General features: G+C 39.1%; 2 protein-coding genes across 2 annotated transcripts in view; one reads left to right on the top strand and one right to left on the bottom strand.

The window, feature by feature from the left end:
* The window catches only part of DYTN (dystrotelin), a 47,975-nt gene extending 39,779 nt beyond the window's left edge, over nt 1-8,196 (top strand). Inside the window, exons 11-12 of the mRNA XM_046018103.1 lie at nt 350-869; nt 8,093-8,196. Of these exons, the coding sequence (XP_045874059.1) occupies nt 350-869; nt 8,093-8,196 (624 nt within the window). The remainder of the gene's footprint in view (nt 1-349; nt 870-8,092) is intronic.
* A 3,928-nt stretch (nt 8,197-12,124) lies between these two features.
* On the bottom strand, nt 12,125-16,524 carry FAM237A (family with sequence similarity 237 member A). Its single transcript, XM_046018104.1, has 2 exons — nt 16,113-16,524; nt 12,125-12,264 (listed from the first exon to the last, which is right to left on the bottom strand). Exons 1-2 carry the CDS (start codon nt 16,522-16,524, stop codon nt 12,125-12,127), a joined length of 552 nt encoding a protein of 183 aa, XP_045874060.1.
* Nucleotides 16,525-27,798: the final 11,274 nt, after the last annotated feature.

Here is a 27,798-nt window from a genome sequence, read left to right as displayed (position 1 = left end):
TGAACATGTTTTATTGTAATACATTTTAGCTACCAATTCAATAGATGCTGATGTTCTTAGAAATTCCTTATGGTATTTTTAGAACCTGAACATTTAGGACCTAGATTTTTTTCCCAAATGCTTCGTGATTACTCCCTGTGATATTTTGAGAATCTGAGCTGTTGTTTCTTTTGTGGATAGTTTTAGATGGACATTGAACTGACAGCATAAAATAAAATCAATAATCATGAATTTGGAAAGGAGAAAGAAAAATCTTGCATTAAATATCCTAGTATGAGATTAAAACTAAACGCATTTATGAAAATGGTAAGATAAATGTCGGTTTCTTCATCAAGTTTTCTTTATTCAGGCAGTGTTACAGTCACTCCCTCCTTCCTCTTCTTCCTGTCAAAGAATGATTTCCAAGGGTGACCATGGAAAGGCTGAAAGGCTTTGCAGGGGAGGAAGTTCTTCCCAGGTCACGAAAGCCACTGAGGATTGTTCAGAATGGGAACCTCTTGCCTCCCCAACCGCAACTGACCCCAAAGTCACCAAAAGTCACCAAAGTCAAGCAAATGCAGAGCATGCTCTACCAAATTCAGAATCACCAGAAGCCATTTCGCAGCTGAAGTCAACACAAAGCACCAGGGCACAAAGCCAAGCACAAAAGATCTCAAAGGAAATCTTTAGCTCCCCAACCTGTTCTCAGGAGGGACTGCCGCGGGACAACCCCCAGATTGTTCCCACTGAAATGAACAGTCCTACTCTGGCACTGGCAAAAAGGAAAGAGACAGTTAACATCCAGGAGGGAAACGATGAGCTCGAGGAAAAGGAACTGCGAGAACTGTTGTCAAAACTTGCAGATGCCTTCACTCTAGAAATGCCATCAGGTAAGGTTTTCACAATCTACGGAGATAGTGATGGTCAGGGATTCAGGCTGCCTTTTAAACACTTAATTTCTGTTACAGCAGGGAGGTGCAGAGAGAGAGAGAGGGAGAGAGAATCCTCAAGCAGATTTCCTTGGTGAGCCAGGAGCCCTACATGGGGCTCCATCCCAACCCTGAGATCATGACCTGAGCTGAAATCAAGTGTTAGATGCTTAGCCAACTGAGCCACCCAGGTGCTCCTAAATACTTGATTTTATAGTATTATCCCAACAGTGCAATTTATCAAGTGAGTAACAGAGTTGAGAGCCTTTTGGACATCAGTAGCATCAGTGAACTTGATGTCTAGTATTGCCCAGTTCACAGTGTTTTTGTGAGCATTAATGTTGTTAGACCATAAGAGGCTTTACCACAGCACCTGACACAGTCCAAGCATTTAATAATAGTAAATAACTACAAATATTTTAGAAATCAGCAGCTTTCAGAAGCTGAACCGGAGAAACAGAAACAAACAAAAAAAAATGAGATGAAGATGTCAAAGACTAAAAGACTTTTCTAGAAAAAGAGCCAAGTTTTATGTGAAATTTAAATTCCGTAGCATTTACATTACAAAATATTAAATTATAAAAGATGAAATAAATAACAAATATTAGACGATTTTGTTATTGCAGTTAATATTATCAATAGTACTACAACAAATATAACTGGGCAGCCTGATGTTACCACTTACAAGTGGGGGTAATAAGGATCGTCTTCCTAGAGGATCACTGATTAGGTTTCTGTCATGTAAGTGGTACCATCATTAGCATCACCGTCTTCTTCGTAAGATACAGCTCCTCGCTAAATTCTGAAGGCTCTTGTAAAAAATGTTTTTTAACTATAGTTATTTCTTTTGTTTTGGACTGTCTTATTTATAGTGTTTTGTTACCTTAATATAGCTATGTACATATATCCATGTCTTTTTTGAAAGCCTCAGATCTTTTGTATTTGAGGGATCTCTAGAGATTTGTGATAAAATGAGGGATAATATTCTCATGTGTTTCTGAATGGGAGGAGGCCTTCTCAGAATATTTCTGAATTGCTGGATGAGTTTGCTAGAACTACCATAGCAAAGTACCTACCACAGGCTGGGTACCTTAAACATCACAGATTAATTTTCTCACAGTCCTGGAGGCTAGAAGGCTAAGACCAAGGTGTCCCTCTGTGGGGGCCCCTATCCAGATGTGCTCTTTTTATGAAGACACCACTCATATTGGGTTAGGACCCACCCCACATAACTTTATTTTAATTTAATTATCTCTTTAAAGAATCTACTCCAAATATATTCCCATTCTGAGGTACAGGGGGTGAGGACTTCCACATATGAATTTAGGCAAGGGCACACACAATCCTTCCCATAACAGCTGGAGAGCTATAGAAGCAGGACATTATAATGTCAGTTGTGTATTAAAGTTGGCAGAGCCCAGTCAATGAAATCATTATTTGGTGATTCTAAAAATATGTGCTGTGAAGAGCTGGAGTTATAGTCCTTGTATTAGAGAAGACAAGAGCACAAAAATGTCAGACGCATGCTCAGACTGCCCGAGACCAAGACAGGATGGGAACTCCTTGTGCCTAATTCTGAGGCCGACAGAAGTTTCCTCCCACTGTTTCTATCTTTACTTCTTTGGGGTCATGGTGAGCACTCAAAGCAAAGTCAACATCTACTTGAACTTCTTAGGAAAATTTCACATAAAAATTTGACTTTTATTTTATAAAAATCTTTTAGTCTTCACATCTTCATTTTTATTTTTCATTAGATTTCTCCAGCTGAGCTTATAAAAGCTGCTGATTCCTCACAGCCTTCACAAATCCAGCGGGCTGTGTTGCACATTCCAAAATGCTAATAAGCTATGTTGACTACACACGTTGGGAAGACATTGTCCCAACACTTATGCAGTTTTATATCTGAAACTGAAAGATTCTTGCATATTTTAAGTTACTTTATCAAAGTTTATTTATTTAAAAAATTTACATACCTATATATACACACATGATTATATTATTATCAGGAAAGAATAAATAAATTATATAAATCAGGAAAGAATAAAGCTTATTTCTACATTTAGATGATGCAATAATGTATAAAGATGCAATTAGCATTGTCCAGTCTTGTAAAAAATGAAAAAAAGAGTCTTTAAAAATTACCTCTTCTTCCACTTCAAATTTAAATAAAACCAATGAGATGCTTCTGTTAGAAGTATACATTATTATACAAAAGTGCTTAAGATGTTAGCAAGAAGGTGCACATTTTCCCTTTTTGTTATTATAGTATGTATATTTTGTGATGATTCAGCAATTGCTAATTGATAAGATTTAAACTGACAGTTTTATTTCTCTTATATCAGCCTTGTTTCCATAATGCTCTTTTTAAAAGATTTTATTTACTTATTTGAGAGAGAAAGCCAGCGAGCAACAAAGGGAAAGAGAAAGAGAGCATGACTGGGAGGAAGGAGAGGGAGAAGCAGACTCCCCTGCTGGGCAGGAAGCCTGACGCCAAGGCTCTATCCCAGGACCCTGGGATCATGATCTGAGCTAAGGCAGACGCTTAATGGCTGAGCCACCCAGGTGCCCCTCCTTCATGCTTTTAAGCATTTATGTTAATCTCTGTAACTATTTGCATTTATTAAATACTGTCACCCCTCACTCAAATATTTCTCTAAGTAAGTTTATATCTTTGTTCGGTCTGGTTTTGAATATGATCCTCTTTGCAAATTCTACTTACCCACTGGCAATGTGGATTATAAAAGTACACTCCATAATTTATGCACATTCTATGCACGCTTACCAAAACTACACCAAACCTAATCAGAACCAGAAGTGTCATAACCACGCTGATGAAGAGGAGGAAAGGCAAATAAACTAAAATAAGGTATTGGTTACCTTTGTTTTATCGCTCGGTCACAGAGGCATCAGATGACAGCAGGAAGCTTTTGGCCATTTTACTGCTCCAGTTCTTTTTTTTTTTTTAACTTGATGATTATTTGGAAAATTAGAAAGTTTCACTGTTTGTAACATGCTAAGATTTACTCAGATAGTGTCAACATCTCCAGCCAGTGCTGTGATCATCCTAGTGATTCAGCCAGGAGTCCTTGGCTTCACCCAGAATGGAAATCAAATGCGACCCACCAGGAGGCAAAAGCAAAATTTATTGAAGATATATATATAGAGAGAGATGAACAGTGTGTCCAGGAGACTCAGAAGGGAAAAGAGAGAGTCTTGTCTTTGCTTGGGGTCTGGGCTTCTTCTTGGCAATTGTGGTGTGGTGCGTGTGTCTTCTCAGGCATGCAGGAACTGGGCAGAACAAGGACAGAGTCCAGGTGTCCATCATAAGCACTTATTCCTGGAGTCAGGAGGTCTTGGCGTGGAGATATCTAGCGTCGGCGACCTGGAATAGGCACATGATGGCTCTGCCCGGTCATTCCCTCCCATCTATTATGTTGGAAGGACCCCCCCCCCCAAATATCATACCTCTTTGTCCTTTCCAAGAAGGACAGACAATAAGGGGTGTATAGGTTGGAGATGCATGTTGTAGCAAGAATAGAAGTAGAAAAAGAGGCAACACCCAGCTTTTTCCCTCACAGGGTCCCTTCAGTTTCCCTGCCTCCCTGTAGCTGACAGTCCTTTCAGACTGGAGTTTTGCTAAGGATTCAATACATTTTGGAAATTAAGATGAATCTTACATTACTTAAAAGCTTAATACGACTAAAACAACAAGCATGATGGTCAGTTTGCAGAGAGTTGTAGACATTTACTGAATAGAGTCATTCAGTACCAAGACAGGGTAACAGGATGTCACGAGACTATGAGAGTTTAATAGAAAGTATGTAGAAGAGGTTCCCCAAGCCTCTTTAAATTCCAAATGTTGGGTTGAAAATCAGTAGCAAACATTTTGCTTAAACTTGCAGTAAAGGAATTCAATTTGAAAGCGTCTAACACTATTTGCTTCTGCGGTGAGAAAAAAAAAAGACAACACTCTAGGTTTATTTTCTCATTAAATGATTTTCATTCCATTTGTGAGTGAAATTTCCTGTGTCATCTCTGAAACCCTTTTCCAAGCTTCTCTCCCTTCCCTGTCATCTGTTTGCCACTGTACGTTTTAAGGATGAGAAGGGAAGGCCAGGGAGTGGATGTGGGAGGATTATTCCTGTCCCTTTCTTCTTCACGTGAGACTATCATCAGCACTACTATTATAAATAATCAGAAAACGAGGCTTGAACTTTAGTAAATTCTAAGAACATAAAGGCAGTGCAAGCTCAGGAGAGAGAAGTGCGGCACTCTATCTTTAGCTCACTCATTTAAGAAGGTAGTCTTCTCAAATAATTGCCTGGGGATCCCGGGTCAGGGGAAAGGTATACTGAAATCATACTGAATCTTTCTCTGTCTCTCTCATTCTCTCTCTCAAACATATGTATGTATGTATGTATGTATGTATGAAAAAGTAGAAGCAATCACCCTTGATGGGAGAAGATACAGACCTCCAGCAACTAAGCTCCATGAAGGTAGAAAAAAAATTTCTAATGAATTCATCATTCATTCACTCATTTATTCATTCAACAAATATTCCTCCAACATTTACTCTGTGCTAGATGCTGGGCCTTCATTTTGAAAGGGGTACATTACGTTGTTAAGATACTCTAGCATTAAAAAAAAATACTCTGGCATTATGTGGAGAATGGTTTGGAGAAGGACAAGGGGGTGAGCACAGAGTCTGGGTAAAACTTGTTGAAATCTAGGCAGGAAGTGGTAGTTTGCCCCGGGGGGGTGGGGATACACTTACTGTAATGGGGAGAGCTGAGATGGGGGACTGCACATCAGTAGTTCTGTTTGGATCACAGTGTCAGTTCCCTGAGGGACATCGAAATGGGGGATATCAGAGTGTTCATCAACATGTACAATATGGAGCTCACAGAATTCTTAGTACAGAGTAGATATTCAACGTATATGGGTTTGCTTAATTAGTTATTGTTGTGAGGAAGACACAGGCTCAGCATTTCTGTTTCCCAGCATAGTAACTCTAGACTAGATCACGTAATACATTCTAATCTCTATATCTACCCTTCTGGTAACCTCCTCTCACATCACTGATTCATTCAGAGACCAGATAGATTTTTAATACATTGAAGTGAATTATTCTCCCATTTGTATTTCCTTTGGACTGTTGATTTCACAGATATTTCTAACATCTCATTAGGCTACCACCTGTGAGGTACATTAATTCAGTCCCGATATGCATGGAATCCCAGGTGTATGCCACACATCATGCTAGGTGCTAAGTGAACGTATATCTGGCTTTTTTTAACATTTCAAGGGACTAAAGCTTAAAAAGAAAACAGCCAAATAGTAAGAAAAACTTCCCACGAATGAAATGGATTGTTGTTCTTCTATTTCTTTATTGTTGTATTTTCAGTTTTCAGGGGCTGAGAAGCAGAATGTCCTAAAATAAGTTTGTCTCTGGACAAGGTTTTGTATTCAGTCAGTAAAATATTATTTATTCAAGATTCTTATAATTCTGGAACAATAGAAAACAGATAGATTTAAAAAGCCATGAATCCTCTCCTCTTATGTTCAACAGAAAACCACATAGAGGAAGCCATTATATAAATCATGTAACTAAATTATGTAAGTAATAAGTCTTTCTAAGTTTTCATTCCCTGCAATTTTATTTTTTATTAATTATTTTTTGATTTATTATTTACCAATAATATTATACTACATGTTCATCATAGTATTAAAATATCTAAGTGTACAGGATTTTTAAAAAATGGATTGTTTCATTGTGTCCTTCCCTCCTTGTTACCAGTTTCTCAAAGGTAATACCTGTTAACAGTTTGGTGAGTTTTCCTTCCAACATTTTTCTCTGTACATTTTATGCCTTTCCTTTCTCAACATAAAATTTAGATTGTTCTTTTGGCTTTTTTTTTTCACTTGACAATATACCTTAGACATTGAGCAATTTCATTTTGTATCACATGGTACAAATGTACCGTTATTTATTTATGAGTCTGTAATTAAGCTGCTTCCAATTTTTTATTACCATAAAAATGGTTTGGTGATTATCTTTATGGACCTATATATTTGTACATATATGTGAATACACTTATAGGATCAGTTCCTAGAAAGGTAATTCTTAGGTTAAAAATTATGCATATCAAACTTTTGGTTGATAACTCCCACACTTTAAGTCTTTCTACAATACAATCCCTATTGTAACAGATCATAGGGGGCCACTCCAACCATTCATCAGTAGCTATACAGCAGAGGTTCTCAGAGCGTGGTTCCTAGATCAGAATCACCTGGGACCATATTAGAAATGCAAATTCTTGGGCCCCCTCCCTGATACCCTATATTAGTTAGGGACTGCCAGAGGAATGGAACCAATAGGATAGAGAGAGGAAGATATAGAAAGAGACTTATTTTATGGAATTGGCCCATGTGATTATGGAGGCTGAGAAGCTCCAAGATCTACTGTCAGCAAACTGGAAAACTGAAAGAACCAGTGGGTGGGGTTCCAGTGCAAAAGCTGGCAGGCTAGAGACTTAGGAAGAGCTGCTGTTTTGATTGGAAACTGAAAGCAGAGGAAAGCTGATGTGGAAGCCACAAGGCAGTCAAGCAGAAGGAATTCTCTTACTCAGCTTTTCTGCGTAATTCAGGCCTTCAACTGATTGGATGAAGCCCAACCACATCAGGGAGGGCAATTATCTGTAGTCAGCCTACAGATTCAAATATTCATCTTGTCCGGAAACACCCCCATAGCACACCCAGAATAACGTTAAACCAAACCTCTGGGCTTTAGTAGCCAATCAGGGTGAGGCATAAAATTAACCATTATTTGTACTGAATCAGAGCTCTTAGAGTAGGAGCCAGCAATCTGTCTTTACACCCTGCAGGTAATTCTGATAGACACCAGAATTTGAAGACCACTGCTCGAGAGTGGGCTTTCTGGCTACTCAGATTTGTGCTCAGAGTCATGGAAAAATGCCCTTTAAGAACCCACAACCAAGTGCAATTAGGAATCGATCATGGCAAATAATAGCCATCTTATTTGTCAGCTGGTAGAAAGAGGGCCTTGTCATCAGGACCTGGGGACAGATGGCTTCCATATCTTCTCTGTGTTAGAGCTTTAGCAAGATCAGCTTGAAAACATACAGGTGCTTTCTCTGAAGGACTCTCCCATTTGTTGATTTCAGGCCTGCAGCCTTCAGTAAACATGGACCTGTACCGTGGAGCTGAGCAGCTGTCCAAGGCCTTCTGTGCCCTTGTTGATCAAATCACCTTGTCCAGCTTGAAGTGATTAGGAGTCCAGGCTCCAAGCCCCTTAGGATGGTGATGAAACATATTTTCCAAAATCTATACTAAAGAATTAAGTCTTTTGCCTCTCAAGAATTTGGTGTGAAGCATGAAGAGAATAAGTTTTATTTTTTTTAATCTCCCTGCTCATGTGTCTTAGTTCTTCAGTTCAGAGTAAATCCTTGGGAGTGAGAGGTGGGAGAGGGAGATGGAAAGAAGAGGCCAAGTTGAATCTGGGTGTGCTGAGTTTCCCGTAGAGGGCTCTTCTTAATTTAGATACCTTGGTAGTGATATCCAAGTGTGTGATTTACATGAATTCATGCTCCTGTCTTCTTCAAATGTCATTTAAGTTATTGAATTGATGACCAAATTTTCTATCCGGATGCTCCTGACGGAGGACAGGCAGAGAACTAAACACACACACACACACCATTGAGTGAATGCAAAACGGGTGAAATCTGAATAAACTCTGTGGATGGGACCCATGTCAATTCCCTGCTTGCCTTACTCTACTGTAATTATGCAAGGGCACTACCATGGAGCGAAACTGGATGAAGAGTACATAGGATGTCTCTGCATTATTCCTTACCACTGTATAGGAATCAACAATGATCTCAAAATAAATTTATTTTGAAATCATGAACATTTCTTGCTAATATCCTGTATGTGGGGTGCCTGGGTGACTCAGTGGGTTAAAGCCTCTGCCTTCGGCTCAGGTCATGATCTCAGGGTCCTGGGATCGAGCCCTGAGTCTGACTTTCTGCTCAGCAGGGAGTCTGCTTCCCCCACCCCCTCTCTCTGCCTGCCTCTCTGCCTACTTGTGATCTCTGCCTGTCAAATAAATAAATAAAATCTTTTTTAAAAATAATAAAATAAAAAATAAGATAAAATCCTATATGTGGTGAGTTTGGCTAAAATAACTGTCAGCCTCCCTTCTCTGCATGTATGACTGCAGTATAAATGCTTAATTCCATAATGTCCAACGATACAGCTGATAATTGTTTTACTGTTAGAGCACTTAGCTTCTAAGCACCTTATAAACACTAACTCATTTAAAAACTAGCAAGTAGATATCGAATTTTATGAGGGAGCTATGGCACAAGGAGGGTCAGTAAGTTTTCCAAAGTTTCTTGGCCAGTAGTTGATGACGCTGCGATTTGAACCTGGGTTCTGAGTCTGTACTCTGTTCTGTACTTTCTCTCAATAAATATTGCTCTGATTTTAGTCTTTTGCATATTATCTTCATGTGCAATCCATGCTGCATTTAGAGAGGACTTTTTTTATTTATATGGATTTTTATTTATATGATCTATAATTTCTAGTACTGCTCCAGAAGAAAATAACATCCAATTGAATAGGATTAGGACTAGGTTATCCCTGTTCAATCTCATATTTACTTTTCAGCCTATTACAAAATTTTTATTTTTATTTTATTCACTGTCCTTCTCACTTTATCCTAGCTTGTTCCTTACGAGCTTTTTTTATTAACATATAGTGTATTCCTTAAGAGTTTAATAAGCAACCCCTAAAACACTGATGAGCAAGCCACACCGCACAAGACAAATCCTGCCCACTGCCTGTTTTGTTCATGCTATGAGCTAAGAGTGGTCATTACATCTTTAAAAAATGATTGAAAGAGTCAAAAGAATATATTGGGACACCTGAAAATGATACAGAGTCAGATTTCATTGTCCATAAACAAAGTTTTATTAGAACACAACCATGCTCATTCATTCACATGGTTGAATTCACATTCAATGGTTACTTATATTCTACAAAAGCAGAATTGATTATTAGTTGCAATAGATACCAGATAGCCTACAATCATGATATTTGCTATCTGATCCTTTACAGAAAAATTTGGCAGCCTCTGTTGTATAGTACCCAGGTGAGGGAAGAGCAAAGGGCAGGCTTTTCTGTGAGCAGGCGTGGCATTTCTTCCATGATTTATAAGAGATAATAAGTTTACATGATGGTTTTAGGAACATGATAAAAGGTATCAGAGAAAGTGGCAGAAAAGTAGAACCATGAGCCCACGTAAAAATACAATGTGGCAGCTTTAACGTGTTCACTCTCCCAACCAAGAAAAGCTGAGGCTGGTTCTCGGCCCCACTTCCTTCCCCAGACTCATTTCCCCTGTTGTTAGAACATGGTTAATTCTCAATTGCAGCTGTGTCTTCTGAGAACCTTTTTTTTTTTTTTTTGCTTTTTTAGCATCTTTATTGAAGTATAGTTGACGTACAATAAACTCCATATAGGGGCGCCTGGGTGGCTCAGTGGATTAAGCCGCTGCCTTCGGCTCAGGTCATGATCTCAGGGTCCTGGGATCGAGCCCCGCATCGGGCTCTCTACTCCGCAGGGAGCCTGCTTCCTCCTCTCTCTCTACCTGCCTCTCTGCCTACTTGTGATCTCTGTCTGTCAAATAAATAAACTCTTAAAAAAAAATAAACTCCATATAATTACGATGCACAGTCGAAGTTTTGACATATTACACACTTATGAAACTGTCACCATAGTCAAGTCATGAACATACTCATCACTCCTAAAAATTCCTTCAAGCACTGATTGTTGAAAAGACTACCCTTTCTCCATGGAATTGTCTTTGCATCTTTATCTAAGGAATATCTAAATAAATATACTCCAATTACATTTAGATGAGGTTTTTAGTTAAAGGAGTCTCCTCAACCTTCCATGAAAAAGCATTTACTGATGTTTCCTTTAGATCTGGAAAAAGCAAGTAAATTGCTAACGTATCTGAAATTCAAACTGACTGTCCAGTATTGGTTGTGAAAGAACAATTGGAAAGAGGAAGTAATTAGAGATAAAAAATCACATTGTGTCTGGATCTCAGATACATTTGCTCATTGGACTTCTGTACTGTGAACCTCATCAGGTCTGTTCATTTTTCAGGGAAAATTTTTTTTATGGATTCTTTTATTATAATGCTGTTCATTTTACTTTTAGTTTGTTTTGTGATGCAAAGTTTAACTAACCACTTACAGAGTTTTAATATCTAATCAAAACAGAAAATATGCTAGGGCACATGGTTGGCTCAGTGGGTTAAGCCTCTGCCTTTGGCTCAGGTCATGATCTCAGGGTCCTGGGATCGAGCCCCGCATCAGGCTCTCTGCTCAGCAGGGAGCCTGCTTCCCCCCTCTCTCTATGCCTGCCTCTCAGCCTACTTGTGATTTCTCTATCAAATAAATAAATAAAATTTAAAAAAAAATAGAAAATATGCTAGTTATAAAATACTCATACTTACTGTTATTTTATTAGGGTTTAGATTACCAGTAATGGTAACATCAAATGTTGAAATAAAGATACTCCAATAATGTTACTTGGGGTCCAGAGCTTTTATTAATTTTGTTTCCACTAGAAGAATGCTTTATTTGCCATTTTTGTGCATTTTTGTTTGTTCTTTGTTTTATATAGTATTCCAAAATACTATTTCAAACAAGAATTAGGTATTACAGTCAGTAACTGGTAATTAATAAATATAGTCCTCTTCTATGCTTATACATAAGCAGTGGTCAATGGCTTAAGAAGTCATGCAGTGTATTCAAGTTAAATGTATGGCCCTCTGGTTCATTAATAATATCCAGCATCCCAGAACAATTTGTCAGAGTGAATACAAACAATCTGACAAATAATCTGGAAGCTATTTTAACTCTTTGGAAGCTATTTTAACTCATCAGACAGTGGGATGATCTGACAGTAAAGCCACCATTTGAAGGAACATGCGAGCAGGCTAAAAGAATGAAAGCTTAAGGAAGTACTCTGAGAGAATGTGGCTTATGATTTAGCTCTGGACATTCCCACCATTTCAATTAAACAAATGATCAATAGTCAAGAAAAATATGTTTGTTTGTTTGTTTGTTTGTTTGTTTGTTTGTTTTTTAATTCCAAGATGGGAGTTAGCTATGATGTGAGATTTATTTTCTCTTTATTTCCAGGCCACTGGTGACTTTTCCAATGAACTTAGACCCACCCCTGTGCAAGTGCATGCTTATCAAATCTTCAATCAACTCCTTCTTCTTTAGGAAAGGTCTTCTTAGTTGCTGAGCGTATGCACCTGAAAGTAGAGAAAAGGAACTCAGTATTAGAGCACCCAATTATTCTCAGGTTAATTAAATATCAATACCTTGGTTTTAAAAGAAAGTTTGTTGGGGCACCTGGGTGGCTCGGTCAATTAAGCATCTGGCTCATGGTTTTGACTCAAATCAAGATCTCATGGGTTTTGGGATTAAGCCCCATTATGGGCTCCATGCTCAGTGGGGAGTCTAATTGAAGATTCTCTCTCTCTCTCTCTGTCCCTCCCCCTACTCTCTTCATGCTCTCTCTCTCTCTCTTTCTCTCTCAAATAATAAATCTCTAAAAATAAAAGAAAGTTTGTTGTTTCTGTCACTATCTAAGTCTCTATATATTTATTGCAAGAATGTATATGTAAATCTCTGTTTTGTGTCCTTTGCAATTTAAATAACAATGTAAATTATAATAAATACAATTCCTTGTTAATTAATACATTAAGACTTTTTTCTGATTAAAAAAGTAAAAATGGTCATTATATGATTTTTATATTAAAGTGCTTTGCATATGCATTTTATTCCATAATTTAGTTAACCATTACATTTAAATCATTTCCAAGTTTTCTGCTGTTATAAACAGTATTGCAGTGAAGATCCATGTACTATATTGTTGGCCACATCTCTGAATGTTTCCTTAGGATAGATTTCTAGATGAGTAATTTCTGAAGATGTTACTAGGAAATTTCTTGAAATAAGCAAAGTAAAAAATCAAGCATTTATGAAACTAATTACATATATACATTCCTGAAGCATTGTTTTCTCTAATGCTTGGTGTTTAAAAAATAAACAACAAAATAACATTTGCCAGCTAGTTAGACACCAACTGCAAATATCATCAAATTATATAACTAAATTTTAATTTTCTCATCATGAAGGAATGCAAAGATTCACAATTTTTCTAGAACATTAAACAGCCAGTCTCAGGCAGGCGGGTTTTTCTGTTTCTCTCACTGACAGAGAGAGGTTTGTTGAAGGAAAAGGCCATTATTTTTTGACACAAACAGGGATATACTTCAAAATCCCTTCATTTGCACTGAAGCCCTATTAACCCATGAGTTAACCTTAACTCTCTAATTCTCTGGGAGTTATCAGTCTACTCTTTTCCTCGATTTATAACTCTCTCTTTCTCTCTGCCTTGACATAATGTGTCATAATTTAGTGGTTAAGCTGGGTACACTCTCTTCACACCTTCTGGACATTTTAACATTCAGTTATTGACTCATATCTTTCTAGACTAAATAATAATGATCTTTTGAGTCTTTCCCCAAGTGATGCTATCTCTAGCCCTCAGAATTTTTGGAATTCTCATTTCTGGATACCCTCTGTCCCTGACAAGCATTGTTATAAACAACTACAGTATTCAGGTCACCACCCAGTTCAATAAGCTGTCTTTGGTATAAAGCTCTTCCAGACTCTACCCATAGTTAAATACATGCCTTTCATTAATTCCTTCCTACAATATCACAGAATATTAGAATGGAGAATGTAAAGAGGGCCTTCTAATTCTTTCCTCACCCCTCTTTTTCAGATGAAGAAACTGAGGTCTAAGTAAGTTAGTGAAGTTAATTGAGGTTACATAGACATATATGATTTCTTGTTTTCATATTTGTTGGCCCAATATTGACAAACATATTATATTAACATACAAAATTATATAGGAGTTTTATGTTTTTAACAAAGCATGATTCATAGCAACATTTCTCAAGTGTGTTTAAACTATTTAAATTTGAGGACATCAAAATAACTAAAAACTTTTTGCATATTATGTAGACACATTCATTTTTCCCTTCTGTTCTGGTGATTTGATTTTCCCAAGAATTGTAGAGACAGACATCTCTTCACCCTCACCCCCAACCCAACCTGGTAGTATATTAATCCCCCAAGGACAATGGAAAAAATTAGTGGAGAATCTGTGCAGGTACATCCAGAGCCCAGTTGAGCCACTAGAGATTTAATCAAACCTCTTGAGATGAAATCTCAATGTTCCAGCAACTATTTAACTTTTAAACATGGTATCTCCTTGACCCAAGACCCTCTTTGACAGTGATTATACAACCAAAATGGAAAATTTTGTCTCCTGATCTGCAAACAATTGTTTATGTCAAACATTAAAATAACTTCAATAAAGTGAAATATTCCCTCTTGCTCCATAGCCACTCTGGCTAAAATTTGCAGAGCAGCTGAGTCAACAACAACTCTGTAGCAAGAAAAAAGAAGTGGCTCCCAGAGCTGAAGATAAATCTACTACCTTAAAAAAAAAAAAAAAAAAGATAGAAATGCCATTGAAATATGCTCAAAAAAATTACGCATAGCTTCAGACTATTCTGATAGTGACACAGCAGGCAAGCCGACTGAAAGCTCTTTTAGAAAAAGACCTTGTGTATGTATATAATTATTTTAATGTTTGTCTGAACTCAAATGTGATTTTCATTTATTCTATAGATATTTTAGTAATTTAAAGTGAGTGCGAAATACCAAAAAAAAACCAATAAATATTGGTGATGACTTGAGTATGACAACTAAATATGGTAAGAATGGGAAAATGAGTCCTAGACTACAAAGGAAGAAACTATCCAATTCTGTGGATGCTGATGTCTGAAGAGCCTCTGCTTAAAATGGTTTTTAAATATTGGTAACAAACATCGAAGGACACTTATTTTTGTATTTCTTTAGGAGCTAAGCTGGTAAAAGAATATTTCCTCTAAAAATGGAAATTGGTTTAAGTTACAATAACACTTGCCCAAATAATAAACTTATCTATACATAACAGCAGTGGATTATCTGGTTTAATAGATCAGCAAAGCATGAGGATGTTTAGCTAGTGAGGTTAAAGCAAACTAGATATATAAAGGCTCTATAATATCTCGGGAAAGGATTGGCCTAGAACCATGACTGTTCAGTGCTATTCTAATAGAGAAATTATAGGGATATATAACAATTCTCACAATAAAATATACAAATGTAAAAATTAGTTATGCCTCAGTTTTGCACTAGTGCGTCAGTAATTCCAAGAGTTATTACCACCCAAACAGCCTTTGCTGCAAGGACTGTAAGCTCATTGGTTGAAACAACATTAAAAAAGGAAAAAAAATAATTTGAATAGGGCTAAGTTATCTATTTCTCAGCTTATTCACAGTGGCTCATTTGTTCTAATCCTAATTCCACAAAGGACATTTCTTTTATTGCCCCCAGAGAAGACTGTTTTTGAATATAATATTTGCACCAGTGAGCATTTCTAAATTTGTCGGAAGTTCCAAATTACTAAAAATTAATCACTCCACTTGCTGGAAGTTAATTACATATTTGAGATTTGTTCAAGAAACAACAAGGAGTAAATCTGCAAGCCAGCCGATTTTTCTGCCCTTCATTTCACCAACTAAATATATCACAAGGAGCCCCTCCATTTACAGGGAGCTTTTTTTTTTCTATTTAAAAAGGGTGAGAGCTTGTGTGTTGTGAATATTCCCCAGACTCACGTTCAAATCTTCCCAAATCCACAGCATGTAAAGACAGGTTATGACTGCTAATATTCAGGCTAATCACTTTATAGTTTTGTTTTGTACTTTGGGAATCATGCTTTTCCTTACTTGTATTTTTATTTTTCCTTGCTGCTGTTCACATGAAGTATGAGAATGAGGAAAATATGTGGATATATAAAGCTACCATGAAATACAAAAGGAAGTGCTATCCTATCATTTGTGTGCTCTTGTATGCTCTTGGGTTCACTCCTGAGAGCACAATTAATTTCCCTAAAGCAATTTCCCTCTTCCTCACAACTGAGCACATTCATACTTGATTGGCCCTTGTGAAAGACATGGGACCTAGAGTTGACCACCTTGATTTCTCCCTGTGTGTTGTGGATGCGCTGCTGAAATCTTCTCTTCCTTCCCAAACAATTGCCTCCTTCCTAATCCATGGTTCCTGGAGAGGACACAGTCCACATAGATGTCCCAGAAGAGTTGAGCCAGATCCCAAAATAGTGCCCCATGCTTCAAGTTCTCAGAAGACTTCAGGTAGATCATAAAATCCCAGAAACCAGAAACAGTGTTAGAAATTCGAGGCTTCCGCATTTCCAGGAGGAGCACTGAAGAAGATTCCCAGCACTGAGGATCAGCTTGGTTAAGAGACAGCAGGTCTGTCTGGCTATGGCAGAAGAAAGGAGACACACAGCACATTCCCACAATCAGCAAGGAACAGGTAAGGGTCAAGGGGCGGTAGATCCCTCTTCTGTTCCCAGGATCGGCCATGGCACTGAAACTGCATAGAATGGAAATAAATAATGAATCCTTGCTTGAGCTCCAGTCGGTAATGAAAATAATTATGCCTTTAAAAACCTTGGTGCCAGCAAAGGAAATACACCATTGTCCCTAGGAATAGTCTTATCATACCTCCCCTAAGTCCCATTCTATCTAAAATGACACATTGCCAAGCCATGTACTATAAAACCAAAATATTTAAATAGGAAGTACTTATTCCTAAGACATGTTCCTTTATGAGATGAGTAAGTGAACTTGTTTTCCCTAGAACAGAGGAACATAATTTAAAAGAATATTAAGTAAAAATTTAAAATCTTGCTGCATGGCTTTAATTATTTTATAATATAGTTTAGCCTACCTATTCTAATCCAGGACCCCCATTCAATTAAGAATTTTAATTTATTTTATCCATAGATCTTTTCCTATTTGAAGACTTTCAATTTTTAAAAAGCAGAAGAATTGTAAAATGTTATAAATAAAAATGAACATAACGTAGTGTGCTAAAAGTAGGGGAGCCAAGAGGTATATATTCAATCCATTAGAGTAGAATCAATTGACATTTTATCAACCCTAAAATGATCCATGATTCTGATATAATTTTCATAAAGATAATGTTTTTATCATTTTTTTCTTCTTGCTATGAATCTCAAGAATTTTAATGAAAACATTTGCCTCTCATTCAACTTTTCTGGCTCTCAAAGCCTGCTGTAATAAAATTAAACTATATAGAGGCCCCTGGAAGGCTCAGTCGGTTGGTTGGGCCTCCCACTCTTTGTTTCTGCTCAGGTCATGATCTCATGGGTCGTGGGGTCAAGCCCTGCCCCCCACCCCCACCCCCTCTACACTTAGCAGAAAATCTGTTTGAAGAGTCTCTGCCTCTGCCCCATCCCCCCAACTCTGTCTCTCTATTAAAGAAATAAATCCTTAAAAAATTTAACTATATAACACTTTGAAATTATGATGTTACACTTCAAACAAGTGCAATGAGAAATAATGTCCTTAAAATAATACTACCCTAAATTTTCTTTTTTCCGAGGAAAAAAGCTTATCTGACTCTTTAAGACCACACAAAATGTATATCACGCTTAAACAATTCTAACATAAAGAAAAAACAGGAGGACATACACAGCTCCCTTTCCGTTTATCTTGTATTTCCAAACCTCTTAGATGTGAGTATCACGAAGGCAAGCAAGGCACAGCTCATAGGAGTACGTCTATCCTGGAACATTTAAGGATAACACCGTAGGATTGAATCCTTCTTTTCTACACAGCAGCAGAACATACTGAGGCCCCCTTAAATCAGTATTTCAGAAATGCCTTTGAACATGCTCTTTCCTATTTGGAAAAGGCATGTTGAGATTCAAGGCTATTCAAAAATATTTCAGATCACTTACACAGGATCTCTCCCTCGACAAAATTGTATTCAATACGTCCTCTTCTGAACTAAAATATCAAAGTCAAGTTGCCCCAAAGGCTGTTTATCCTTAGGGGACACGTCCAAGTCGCCAGAGGTTACTGGAAGACAGAGCGCGGGACGCTGTCCACCGTGCTGAAGTTAGAGTAGTCCAGGACTCCCGGTCTGCTCGCACCACAGCACTCATCTTACTGGCTCTTTTAGGTTCTCCTCTCAGGACAGTTATCCCCGAGCCTGGAAGTTCTCAACGCTGGGGTCCTTCGTGCGTCCCGCTACCAGCCCCGCGCTGGGCTCGCTGCGTCCCGATCCCACACCTGGTTCAATGGCCTAATCCTCTTTAGGGCGGAGATGCCAAGGACCTGCTGTGTCCTTTGTGCCCCATTATATTCTTTACACCGATACTCAACTCCCAGGTTGTAGGAGGGCACTCCTTCGCACTTACCTGCTCAACCCTCCCCGGATTCCCTGGAGTGTGTGAAGAGGAAAAGCGCAGGCTGCTTCCCGAGCGAGTGACGGTCCCCAGCCCCGGCGTCCTGAAGGCTACGGTGCCTCTTAAGCAGTGGGAGTGTTCGGCGCCTCTCCAAGTCTACGTCAAAGCGCCGGGAACTGCCGCCACCTCTCGCCCCCAAGTCCATCTCCGGAACCCTCTTCCTCCGCTCCCTCTCCCCTGGAGATCTCACTTCAGGTAACCCGCAGGCTTAGCTGCACACACGCTCACTGACCCTGACGCACACCTACCCTCCACCCAGTGGAACTGAGTCTGTATGCGGTTTGGCTTCCCGGTCTTACCTCGGAAGGCGCGGAGCTCCCGGCAGGAACTGGAAAGTTGGGACTTAGCTCCGCGACAGTCTAGAAGCAAGTGGGGCTCCCCAGATCCCCACCCTTCAGGCGTGCCTTGTTTGAGAATAAAAAGGGGGAACCCCGGGACTCATGGGGTCGGAAAGAGCTCTGAGGAAATAGGGCGCCTCCTAAAGACATCTGGGTGTGAATTTCTCCTGCCTAGCTGTAGTCTGGCTGGAAGGAGAAAAACGCACCTGGGGCAAAGATGGAGGGAGGAAAGGGCATGGCCTTGCTGGCAGCTCTCCCTCTCTGGGGACAGGAGACTCCATTACCTCCAGGCCCTGTGGCCTGGATCCCCTCAGGAGTCCGTGTTGTTGCTGGCATCGCTTATGTCAGTCCACCCCTCCAGATTCACAGCCGGGTCCCTGCTTTCCGCCTGGGACTCCCTTTTGGTGCTCCACTCACAGTTAAGATCTTACTGTGGGGCTAAACACTGTCAAGAGTCCAGGGCCCTGTAGAACATTTGTGTCCAATTCCACTGAAACAAACCCAGCCTGGGGGCCTGAAGCAAAAGTTCTACGTTTGCTTTCTACGTTTGCTTTCTACGTTTGTTTCCAGGGTTTGCCCCTCACCTCGAAACCTTCTAAGTGTCCTAAAAACCACTTGTAGTCTCCATTAACTGGAGGTTTTTGTGCCTGTTCAGTAGTATCCATGGTTACCTTCCAGAAGGGCACAGGGAGGAGCACAGGCTTGTGGCAAGGTTTACTAAAGACAAGAACTGACCAGCTACCCAAGGGATAGAAATAGAGCTCAGAAAAGGATTCCTGAGGGGTTCTGGGCTTTTTCTCCCACTGTGAAACTAGATGGAGTGTACTTCAGTTTCTCAATCTATGAACTGAGCATGCTAACGTCTGCTTCTAATTATACCCTAAGGATGAGGGGAAGATAATAGGTGAGGTCTTGAACTTGCTTCCTGGACTTCAACATGCTCTCAGCCTTTTGGAGAAGTTCATGAGAGAAACGCAGGTGTGGGAGCACAAGGAGAACCTTGTGGAAAGGAAAGGGAAAAGAGAGGGAAGGGCAGGTATTTTTGAGGAAGTGACTAATGAACTTCTTGAAGAAGAAATTATATAGGTGTCCTGGGCCAAAAGGAGAGGGGATAGTCTCCTCCGGGCAAGGAAATCAGCATGAGCCAAGACATGGAGGGAGCATCCAGCAGTTCTGTGTTTCTGGGAAGAGAAGGAAAGGAAAGAAGTATAGATACAGAAGGAAGAACAGAAGTAAGGTTTTGAGGATTTAATTCTGGTTTGGGGCATGTCGACATCACCTTTGAAAATACTTGTATATAAATATGCAGTGCTTATTTTTTTTTCCCAGTGCCTATGTGCCAGGTGCTATTGTAGATGCTATGTACGCAGAAGGAACAAAACAAAGTCCCTTCGCTCATGGAGTTTACATTCTAGAAGGAGTGGGGAAAGAACATTTATATTTTAAGTTAAAAATTACACACACACACACACACACACACACACTTGGGTGGCTCAGTTGGTTGAGCATCTGACTTTTTTTTTTTTAAAGATGTTATTTACTTATGAGAGAGAGCAAGAGTAAGGGCAAGTGAGCTGGAGATTGAGGGTGGGGGAGAAGCAGGGAGAGAGGAACAAACAGATTCCAAACCCAGCACAGACCCTGTGGCCAACTCCAGGCTTGATCTCAAGACCCTGGGATTATGACCTGAGCAGAAACCAAGAGTCTAGCCTTTAGCCACCTGAGCCACCCAGGTTCCCCTAGCATCTGACTCTTAATTTCAGCTCAGGTTCCGGTCTCAGGTCCTGGAGTTGAGCCCCTCTTGGGGCTCAATGCTCAGTGGGGAGTCTGCTTCTCTCTCTCTCTCCCTTTCCCTTTGCCCCTCCCCTGCTCGTGCTTCTCTTTCTTTCTAAAATAAATGGATAACTTTTTCAAAGAATTACATATATTTATAATGATTTGTGTTTCCAGTTTCTCTGCTGAACATTGAGTTTACAGCGACATGTCAAATATACTTAACTAGCTAATTAAATAAACAAACAGTGCCATGTATGAGTCAATAATGAGAGTCTATCATTCCGAGGCCCTCCAAAAGGTACATTTGGTGAAATGTGTCAGATACGGTAAGAAAAATGAAAAGATCGTGAAAAACTAAAGCAGGATTGGAAAAGGATGTGGAGAAGAACTATTCTATATAGAATACTGAGAAGCCCTTCCTAGTGAGGAAATACTGAATAAATTCTATTAAGGTGAAAGAGTGAGTCATACATAAATGTAGGAACAAATGCTCCATGTGAGGTACAGGGGAAGAATGGAACAAGTGTGTTGTGAGGAGTGTTTTCTGGGTATAGTGATAGGAAGTGAGGCCAGAAAGGTGGCCAAAAACTGATTCTGGCTGCTCAGTAAAGAATTGACTCTGTGAGACAGGGCAGAGGCAGGGGATGTGGTTGGGAGCTGCTACAAAAATTTAGACCAGATATGGTGAATTCAATAAGTGTTAGCAGTGAGTTGATGAAAGTAGTGGATTCTGAATATATTTTGATGATTAAAAAAAAAAAAAGAAAACAAAACAGGACTTATTGATGGCCTGGATACAGAGTGTAAGAAAAAGAGAGAAACTGAAGATGACTTCAACTTTTGGGGGCTAGTCAGCTGGAAGTTTGAAATTACCCCCAGCTGAGAAATGAAAAGTATTTTACGGAATAAGTTGGGGAAAAAAACATCAAGAATTTGGTTTTCAAGATGTCAGGCTTGAGACAACTGTCATCCAAATGGAGATGCTGAATTGGCAGGGAAAAGGTGGAGATGAATGATAAACACTTGGGACACAGCATTCAAGAAAGAAGTCTAGACTTGGGATTTAGGTTTACCTGTAGGCAATAGTTAAAAGTTCACAGAGAATAAATGAAACAAGATGGGATTGGGAGGGAGACAAACCATAAATGACTCTTAATCTCACAAAACAAACTGGGGGTTGCTGGAGGGAGGTGGGATTGGGAGAGGGGGAGCGGGCTATGGACATTGGGGAGGGGAGGCGAACCATAAGAGACTATGGACTCTGAAAAACAACCTGAGGGCTTTGAAGGGTCAGGGGTGGGAGGTTGGGGGAACAGGTGGTGGGTAATGGGGAGGGCACGTTTTGCATGGAGCACTGGGTGTTGTGCAAAAAGAATGAATACTGTTACGCTGAAAAAATAAATAAAATGGAAGAACTTTAAAAAAAAAAAAAAAGTTCACAGAAAAGTATGTAAAGTACGTAAAATAGTAGCCAGAGAATAGAAAGTGAGATATGCCCACATTTAAATGATTAAGAAACAGAGTTAAGGGAACCAGAAATGTGTGGTGCCTTACAAGCTGAAGAGATAGAGATTTTTCACAAAGAAGGAAGAAATCAACCATATCACACAGATTCAGAAAAGGGGGTCAATAAAATGAAGATAAGGAATTTTCCATTGGATCTGAAAAATAGGAGGCTGCCAAGTTTGCTCATTAAGAGAAAATTTCAACTGAGTGTTCAGGGAGGAGTGGGGGTGCTGAGGAGAAACGGAAATGAAGAAATGCAGACAGCCCCTATGAAGCACTTCTGTGAAGTTAAGAAAAGAAGAGGAAGAAGGACTGGAACGGAAGATTAGGGATTAGATCTTTATTGTATTCGTAGGCTGAGGGAGATAAACCATTAGAGAGAAGGGAAGTTGAAATTCAGGAGAGAAGGACGACTAACAATCTCAGAGGAAATAAGAAGCAAGGGGAATAAGAAAATTTTTTTAAAAAGTGGTTAATGGAAGGGGGCATAACTTGCTCTATGAACAAGGAAGAAGGGGGGGCTATCTCTGGGTATGGTTATGTCTGTAGGTAGTATGGTGGGGTGAGGTGCAGGAGTTGAGAGAGATGGTGAGACCTGGTCTCAATTCTCTTAATTAAGTAAGATGCATAGTCATCCACAAGAAACGGAAGAGGGAAGATGTTAAGGAGTGAATTGAAGAGTGAAAAGACTTCGGAATAATTATTTAAGAGAAGAGAGGAGATAAGAGAGAAAGGGAGACTAAAAAAAGTACTAAAAGCTCAGGCAAAGTTTGAGACCATAAATTTGTAACAAACAATTTTGCATGCATCCCTGGTTTTTATGAGGCAAAATAACTTAACAATGAAGACTTTAATGCTCTGTATCCAAACTGCCTGGGTTTATACTGTGTCTTTCTCACTTGCCGTATTTCGTTGATTCTTAGATGCATTTTTTTTTCACATTTAACACCGCTGAAATCAGAATGTATCTATCAGCTGATGGTATCTTGCAATGAGAATTGCAGCATTTTCTTTTGCTTTTTCAAAATAATGGGATGTCTACAGCTGATTGTGTCTTTGATTTGATGTAAAATTGTGGGCAAATTAACCCCTGTGAAACAGTTTTCCTGCCTGTAAATGGGCAAAAATATCTCTTATGGCTCGTGGAAGTAAAATTAGATCATACATGGAAAATACTTAAAATGCAGCCACATATAGCAAACAATTGAAAAATGCTGGATAATACTTTTCTCCTGCAGTGTTCATCCAGTTGAACATAGAAGAAAAGAATGGTCATTATTACATTGGTTTAGTATTAGAGTTTTGTTGAGCAAATGCTGATGAAGAAGGTTGCAAAGGACCGAATGTCATGAAAGCAAGTTAGAGGAGGAGCAGAGGCTGGGGTGCTGGAGGAAAAACTAGAAAGTGGAGGAACCTGGAGGTCTCAGTGAGAGGGGAAAAAGGGCAGCTGTGAGAGGCATAAAGAAGGTTCTAGTCGGGGAAAGGGACATTTATGTTTCACACCTCAGAGGTGGAACAGCTCTGAATTCTGAGCACAACCACTGAAATGAGTGACTGAAATGGAGTAAAATTAGAGACACTGTAGATGAGCTCCACCTTCCCTTAAGTCTGAAGATAATGAGCTGAAGTGGTTGCCCCTGTTTATAGAAGCTGAGGGTGTGTGACCTTGCTGTCCCAATGAGGTTGCCTATACCAACTCTTACAATGAGAGTAACGGGTTTAAAAGTATTTTTTTTAAAAGTCTAGCTTGTGCCTATTCATATCTTTTTTTTTTTTTAATATAATTACTTGGGACTGGATGTTTTGACCTTCAGTAAAACTTTCACAGTGCCACACTGGAAAACATTGCCCTGATGAAACATTTCTCATAAACACAATTTGCCACCTTGCACTTGAAAATTAAATAGTCATCTTATTGAATACTTTTATTTAGAAAGGGATCCTAATGACTACATACTGTGTTGTATGTATATTTAGTTGTATGTATATTTAGTATTCCTTGGTTAACAGAGAAATCTGGAGAGATTCTTGGGAAGAAATATATGTCTTTCATCTGAACCTTATAATCAGCTCAATAATTGCCGGTGAAAAAGAGCAGACTAATTCTTGAATTTAGATAAAACAAAAGCTGCCACCAAATGATTTGAATAAAACACTTTATACTCTGTTTAACATGTAAAAATGTTTAGTTTGATATCTTACCCTTGTGGCTTCATTTCCATAAACTAAACTCTCCCTAACAACGCTGACTTCTAGTCAGCAATTACATTTTACAAAACATCATTTTCATATAGTTGGTTTCTTGTGACCCTAAGGAAAACGCATTTTATCCCCTTCTTTCCCCATTTGCTGTTAAGATAAGGGGTTTTCTCTGGGTGACATCGTCGGTAAAAGTTAGAACATGGTCTGTTCCAAAACTTAGCCTTATTCACTGTCATTTGTTTGTCTTACATAGTGCGCTTGAACAAACACACGTACTATCTGTCACTCTCTGTTCTCTTCATTGTATGGTCTATCCTCATTCCCCTACTTGTTCCCCAGTACCAGCTGGGGGGGAGATATGGCAGGTCCAACTTAGAGAATCATTTTAATAAGCTTACATCTGGAATCACTCTATAACATAGTCATTCTAACTTGTTAAAAATATTCAGGAAACCAATGGGTCATTTAAAATTACATGATGCCAAAAAAAAACTGGTTCGACTGGCATTTGTCATCCAAAGAGTTGTTTCAGTTTTATGCTGTTGCAGCCTAAGGGCCAAAGAATGACTCGAGACATAAATCGCAATTAGCTGAATGTGCCCCATGGGTAGATTTCCTGATTTTTGCCACTTGAAGCAATTCTCAAAGACATTAAAAGGGACTTCCGATTAATTTTAATGAAATTCGAGAGCAGTTATATGGATAGTTTGCATCTTCAACAGTACATTAATTTGCAAATGATGGGGACAGCCTTGAAGAATTGGACGCTTCTTTAACATTTAGGATCAGATAGTAAAAATAATTACTTTCTCTCATTCTTTTATGCTTTTCCATAATTTGAAGATGGCCATAAACAAGGACAATTTCCTGGAATGCCCACTGGGGCAAGTGGGTGAGTCATTCTTTAAGTGTTATCAGATTCATAAGGACACATTGCAGTGAAGTAGTCAGATGATATTGGACATTGATTCTAAAATGTGCAGGAAAGGAAAGTTACTCAGCATGCAGGAATAGTTCATTCATGTTTTTCCTGCTTGTACAAGTAAAGATACAAGTTGTGATCCTAGGCATGGTGGTGGCTTTTTTCAAAGGTACCTCTCACGATACATCTATCCTTTGCTCATCCTTTCCATTAGGTTGCAAAGCCCATAGGGATTCTTATGGCTTTGTCAGGAGTTGAGTTTCTCTTGCAATAACCCTAGTCATTCAAAAGTGACCGTAGTAAGGCCTGTCTTTTGGGCTACTCATTTCCAAAGGAGACTACAATACCAGTGATTTGTTTTCAGTTTGGTTTTTCACCAAAGCAACAATAACAAAAGTCTAAGGTTTTAGTGATAGTAAGCTTCTTTTTCTAAGGCTTCAATTATGGCAGAGTAGCAAAAAACAACATAAAAAAGCTACTTCACACATGTAGGAGCAGTAGAGGGGTTCACAACCAGAAAGTCAGGGGCCCAGTAACAATCATGCATTTTTGCCAAGAAGAAAACTTCTGTGAAAAGGTCAAATAAGCACATAGACCTACATGTTGAAGGCATAAAACATTTCACTCATGGTATGTGCAGGGCTCCTGGGATTAGGAACTTTTCTTAGATTCACGTGCCTCTAAGGGAGTTAACTTTGCACCAGATTTTGTTCATACTTTGTTCTGCCACAATTTTTTTCATACCTTTGTTATGCACTTACCCTATTTTAATTGACATACATATGCTTATCTGTTTCTACTCACCTTCCTACTCCTACCCTAACCATTCCTTCAGAATGGGAATCAGGTCTAACTACTCTCAGCGTCAGAGCCCAATTCACACATAATAACTTCTTAATCAATGCGGGTTTAATTTATTTGAGAACAGTCTCATTTTGAACCTGAGACTGCAGCAGTGAGTGTCATTAATCAACTTTGGGTTGGTCAAATTTCTTTTTTTTTTTAAGGTTTTATTTATTTAGGATAGAGAGATAGCAAGAGAGAGAACACAAGCACAGGGGAGGTGGAGAGGGAGAAGCAGGTTCCCCACTAAGCAGGGAGCCTGACATGGGGCTCAGTCCCAAGATGCTGGTATCATGACCTGAGTCAAAGGCAGACAGACACGTAACGACTGAGCCAAGGTGCCCAGCATTGGTCAAATTTCTTATGTCTGGACAAAGAAATTATAAGGTCAAGCAGCCAATTTTGCTTTTTTTTCCTTTATCCAGAGCCCCGAGTTTTTTCTCATGCTTTTGCTGAATGGAGTTATTACTTTGAGATGATTATGAATACATTCTCTGAAATGAAGTTTTTGCTTGAAAGACTATAATCTAAAGGTAAATGCTAAGGATGAAAGTACAAAATCATTTTCCCCGAGGAAAAAACATCTCCCATTCAATGATAAGATTTTAATTTTTAGTCATTAGAAAATGAGAAACATTCTAAACCTAGTTTGAGACCATTTTTGTAACATGTTGTATTAGCTAGAAATGCCTTTAACTACAAGTAACAGAAAGCCTGACTATAGTAGCTTAAATAAAAAGGGATTTATTTTTCTTACCCAGTAGGAAGCCTGGAGAAGAGTAGGTGCTGATACTAATTCAGTGGCCCAAAATATCGGGTCCTACATTTCTTATTCCCTTAAGCTTCCTTCAGACTCTCAGATTGGCTACCACAGCTCCAGACATCACATCTACATTTAAGGTAGGAAGTCAGCAGAAGGATTGTTCCAGCCTACTTTTTAATCAAGAAAATGAAAACATTTCTAAAGCATTTATCAACAGACTTAGACCTAAATTCATGAGCTACACCTAGGTCATATGGTCATTTATGAATGCAGGTAAGTTTGAGAGAAAGAACTCCAGTGGAAGGGGGTAAAATACTTTGTCCAGGGAGTTGGGAATTGCTTTTGGGGAAACAATCAGCAAAGGCAGCCGGAGAAGACAACATGAGCTGATGGAAAACCATGCAACCTTAATCCTACATTGGGATAACTCTTTGGCTGCTTATTTTTTATTTTCTTAGGTCTTAACTTCTTTATCTTAAACATGGAGGTCTTATTATTATTCACCAAACATTACATATTTGAGAAAGAGAAGATGCTAGTAAGAATGCAGTGATGGTAACATAAACTACTTGGGGATGTATATGAAAGCCCCTTGCTTCTAGCACTTTGAGCTAACCATTTCAGCTGTCCTATGCATCAATGTTTTCTGCAAATTATATGAGTCCAATTAGATAATCACAAAATTCTTTTCTGTTTCATCAATTAGCTATGATTTGTGGTAATAATCCATTTATTAAATAAGTATCTAGAAATCCTGGGGCTTAGAACATTATTGAAACTGGGGGTTGCTGGGGGGAGGTGGGATTGGGAGAGGGGGAGCGGGCTATGGACATTGGGGAGGGGAGGCGAACCATAAGAGACTATGGACTCTGAAAAACAACCTGAGGGTTTTGAAGGGTCAGGGGTGGGAGGTTGGGGGAACAGGTGGTGGGTAATGGGGAGGGCACGTTTTGCATGGAGCACTGGGTGTTGTGCAAAAAGAATGAATATTGTTACGCTGAAAAAATAAAT

Source organism: Meles meles, chromosome 9 (genome assembly GCF_922984935.1).
Source record: "Meles meles chromosome 9, mMelMel3.1 paternal haplotype, whole genome shotgun sequence".
Lineage (NCBI taxonomy): Eukaryota > Metazoa > Chordata > Mammalia > Carnivora > Mustelidae > Meles > Meles meles.
This window is presented reverse-complemented; position numbering and strand designations above follow the sequence as displayed.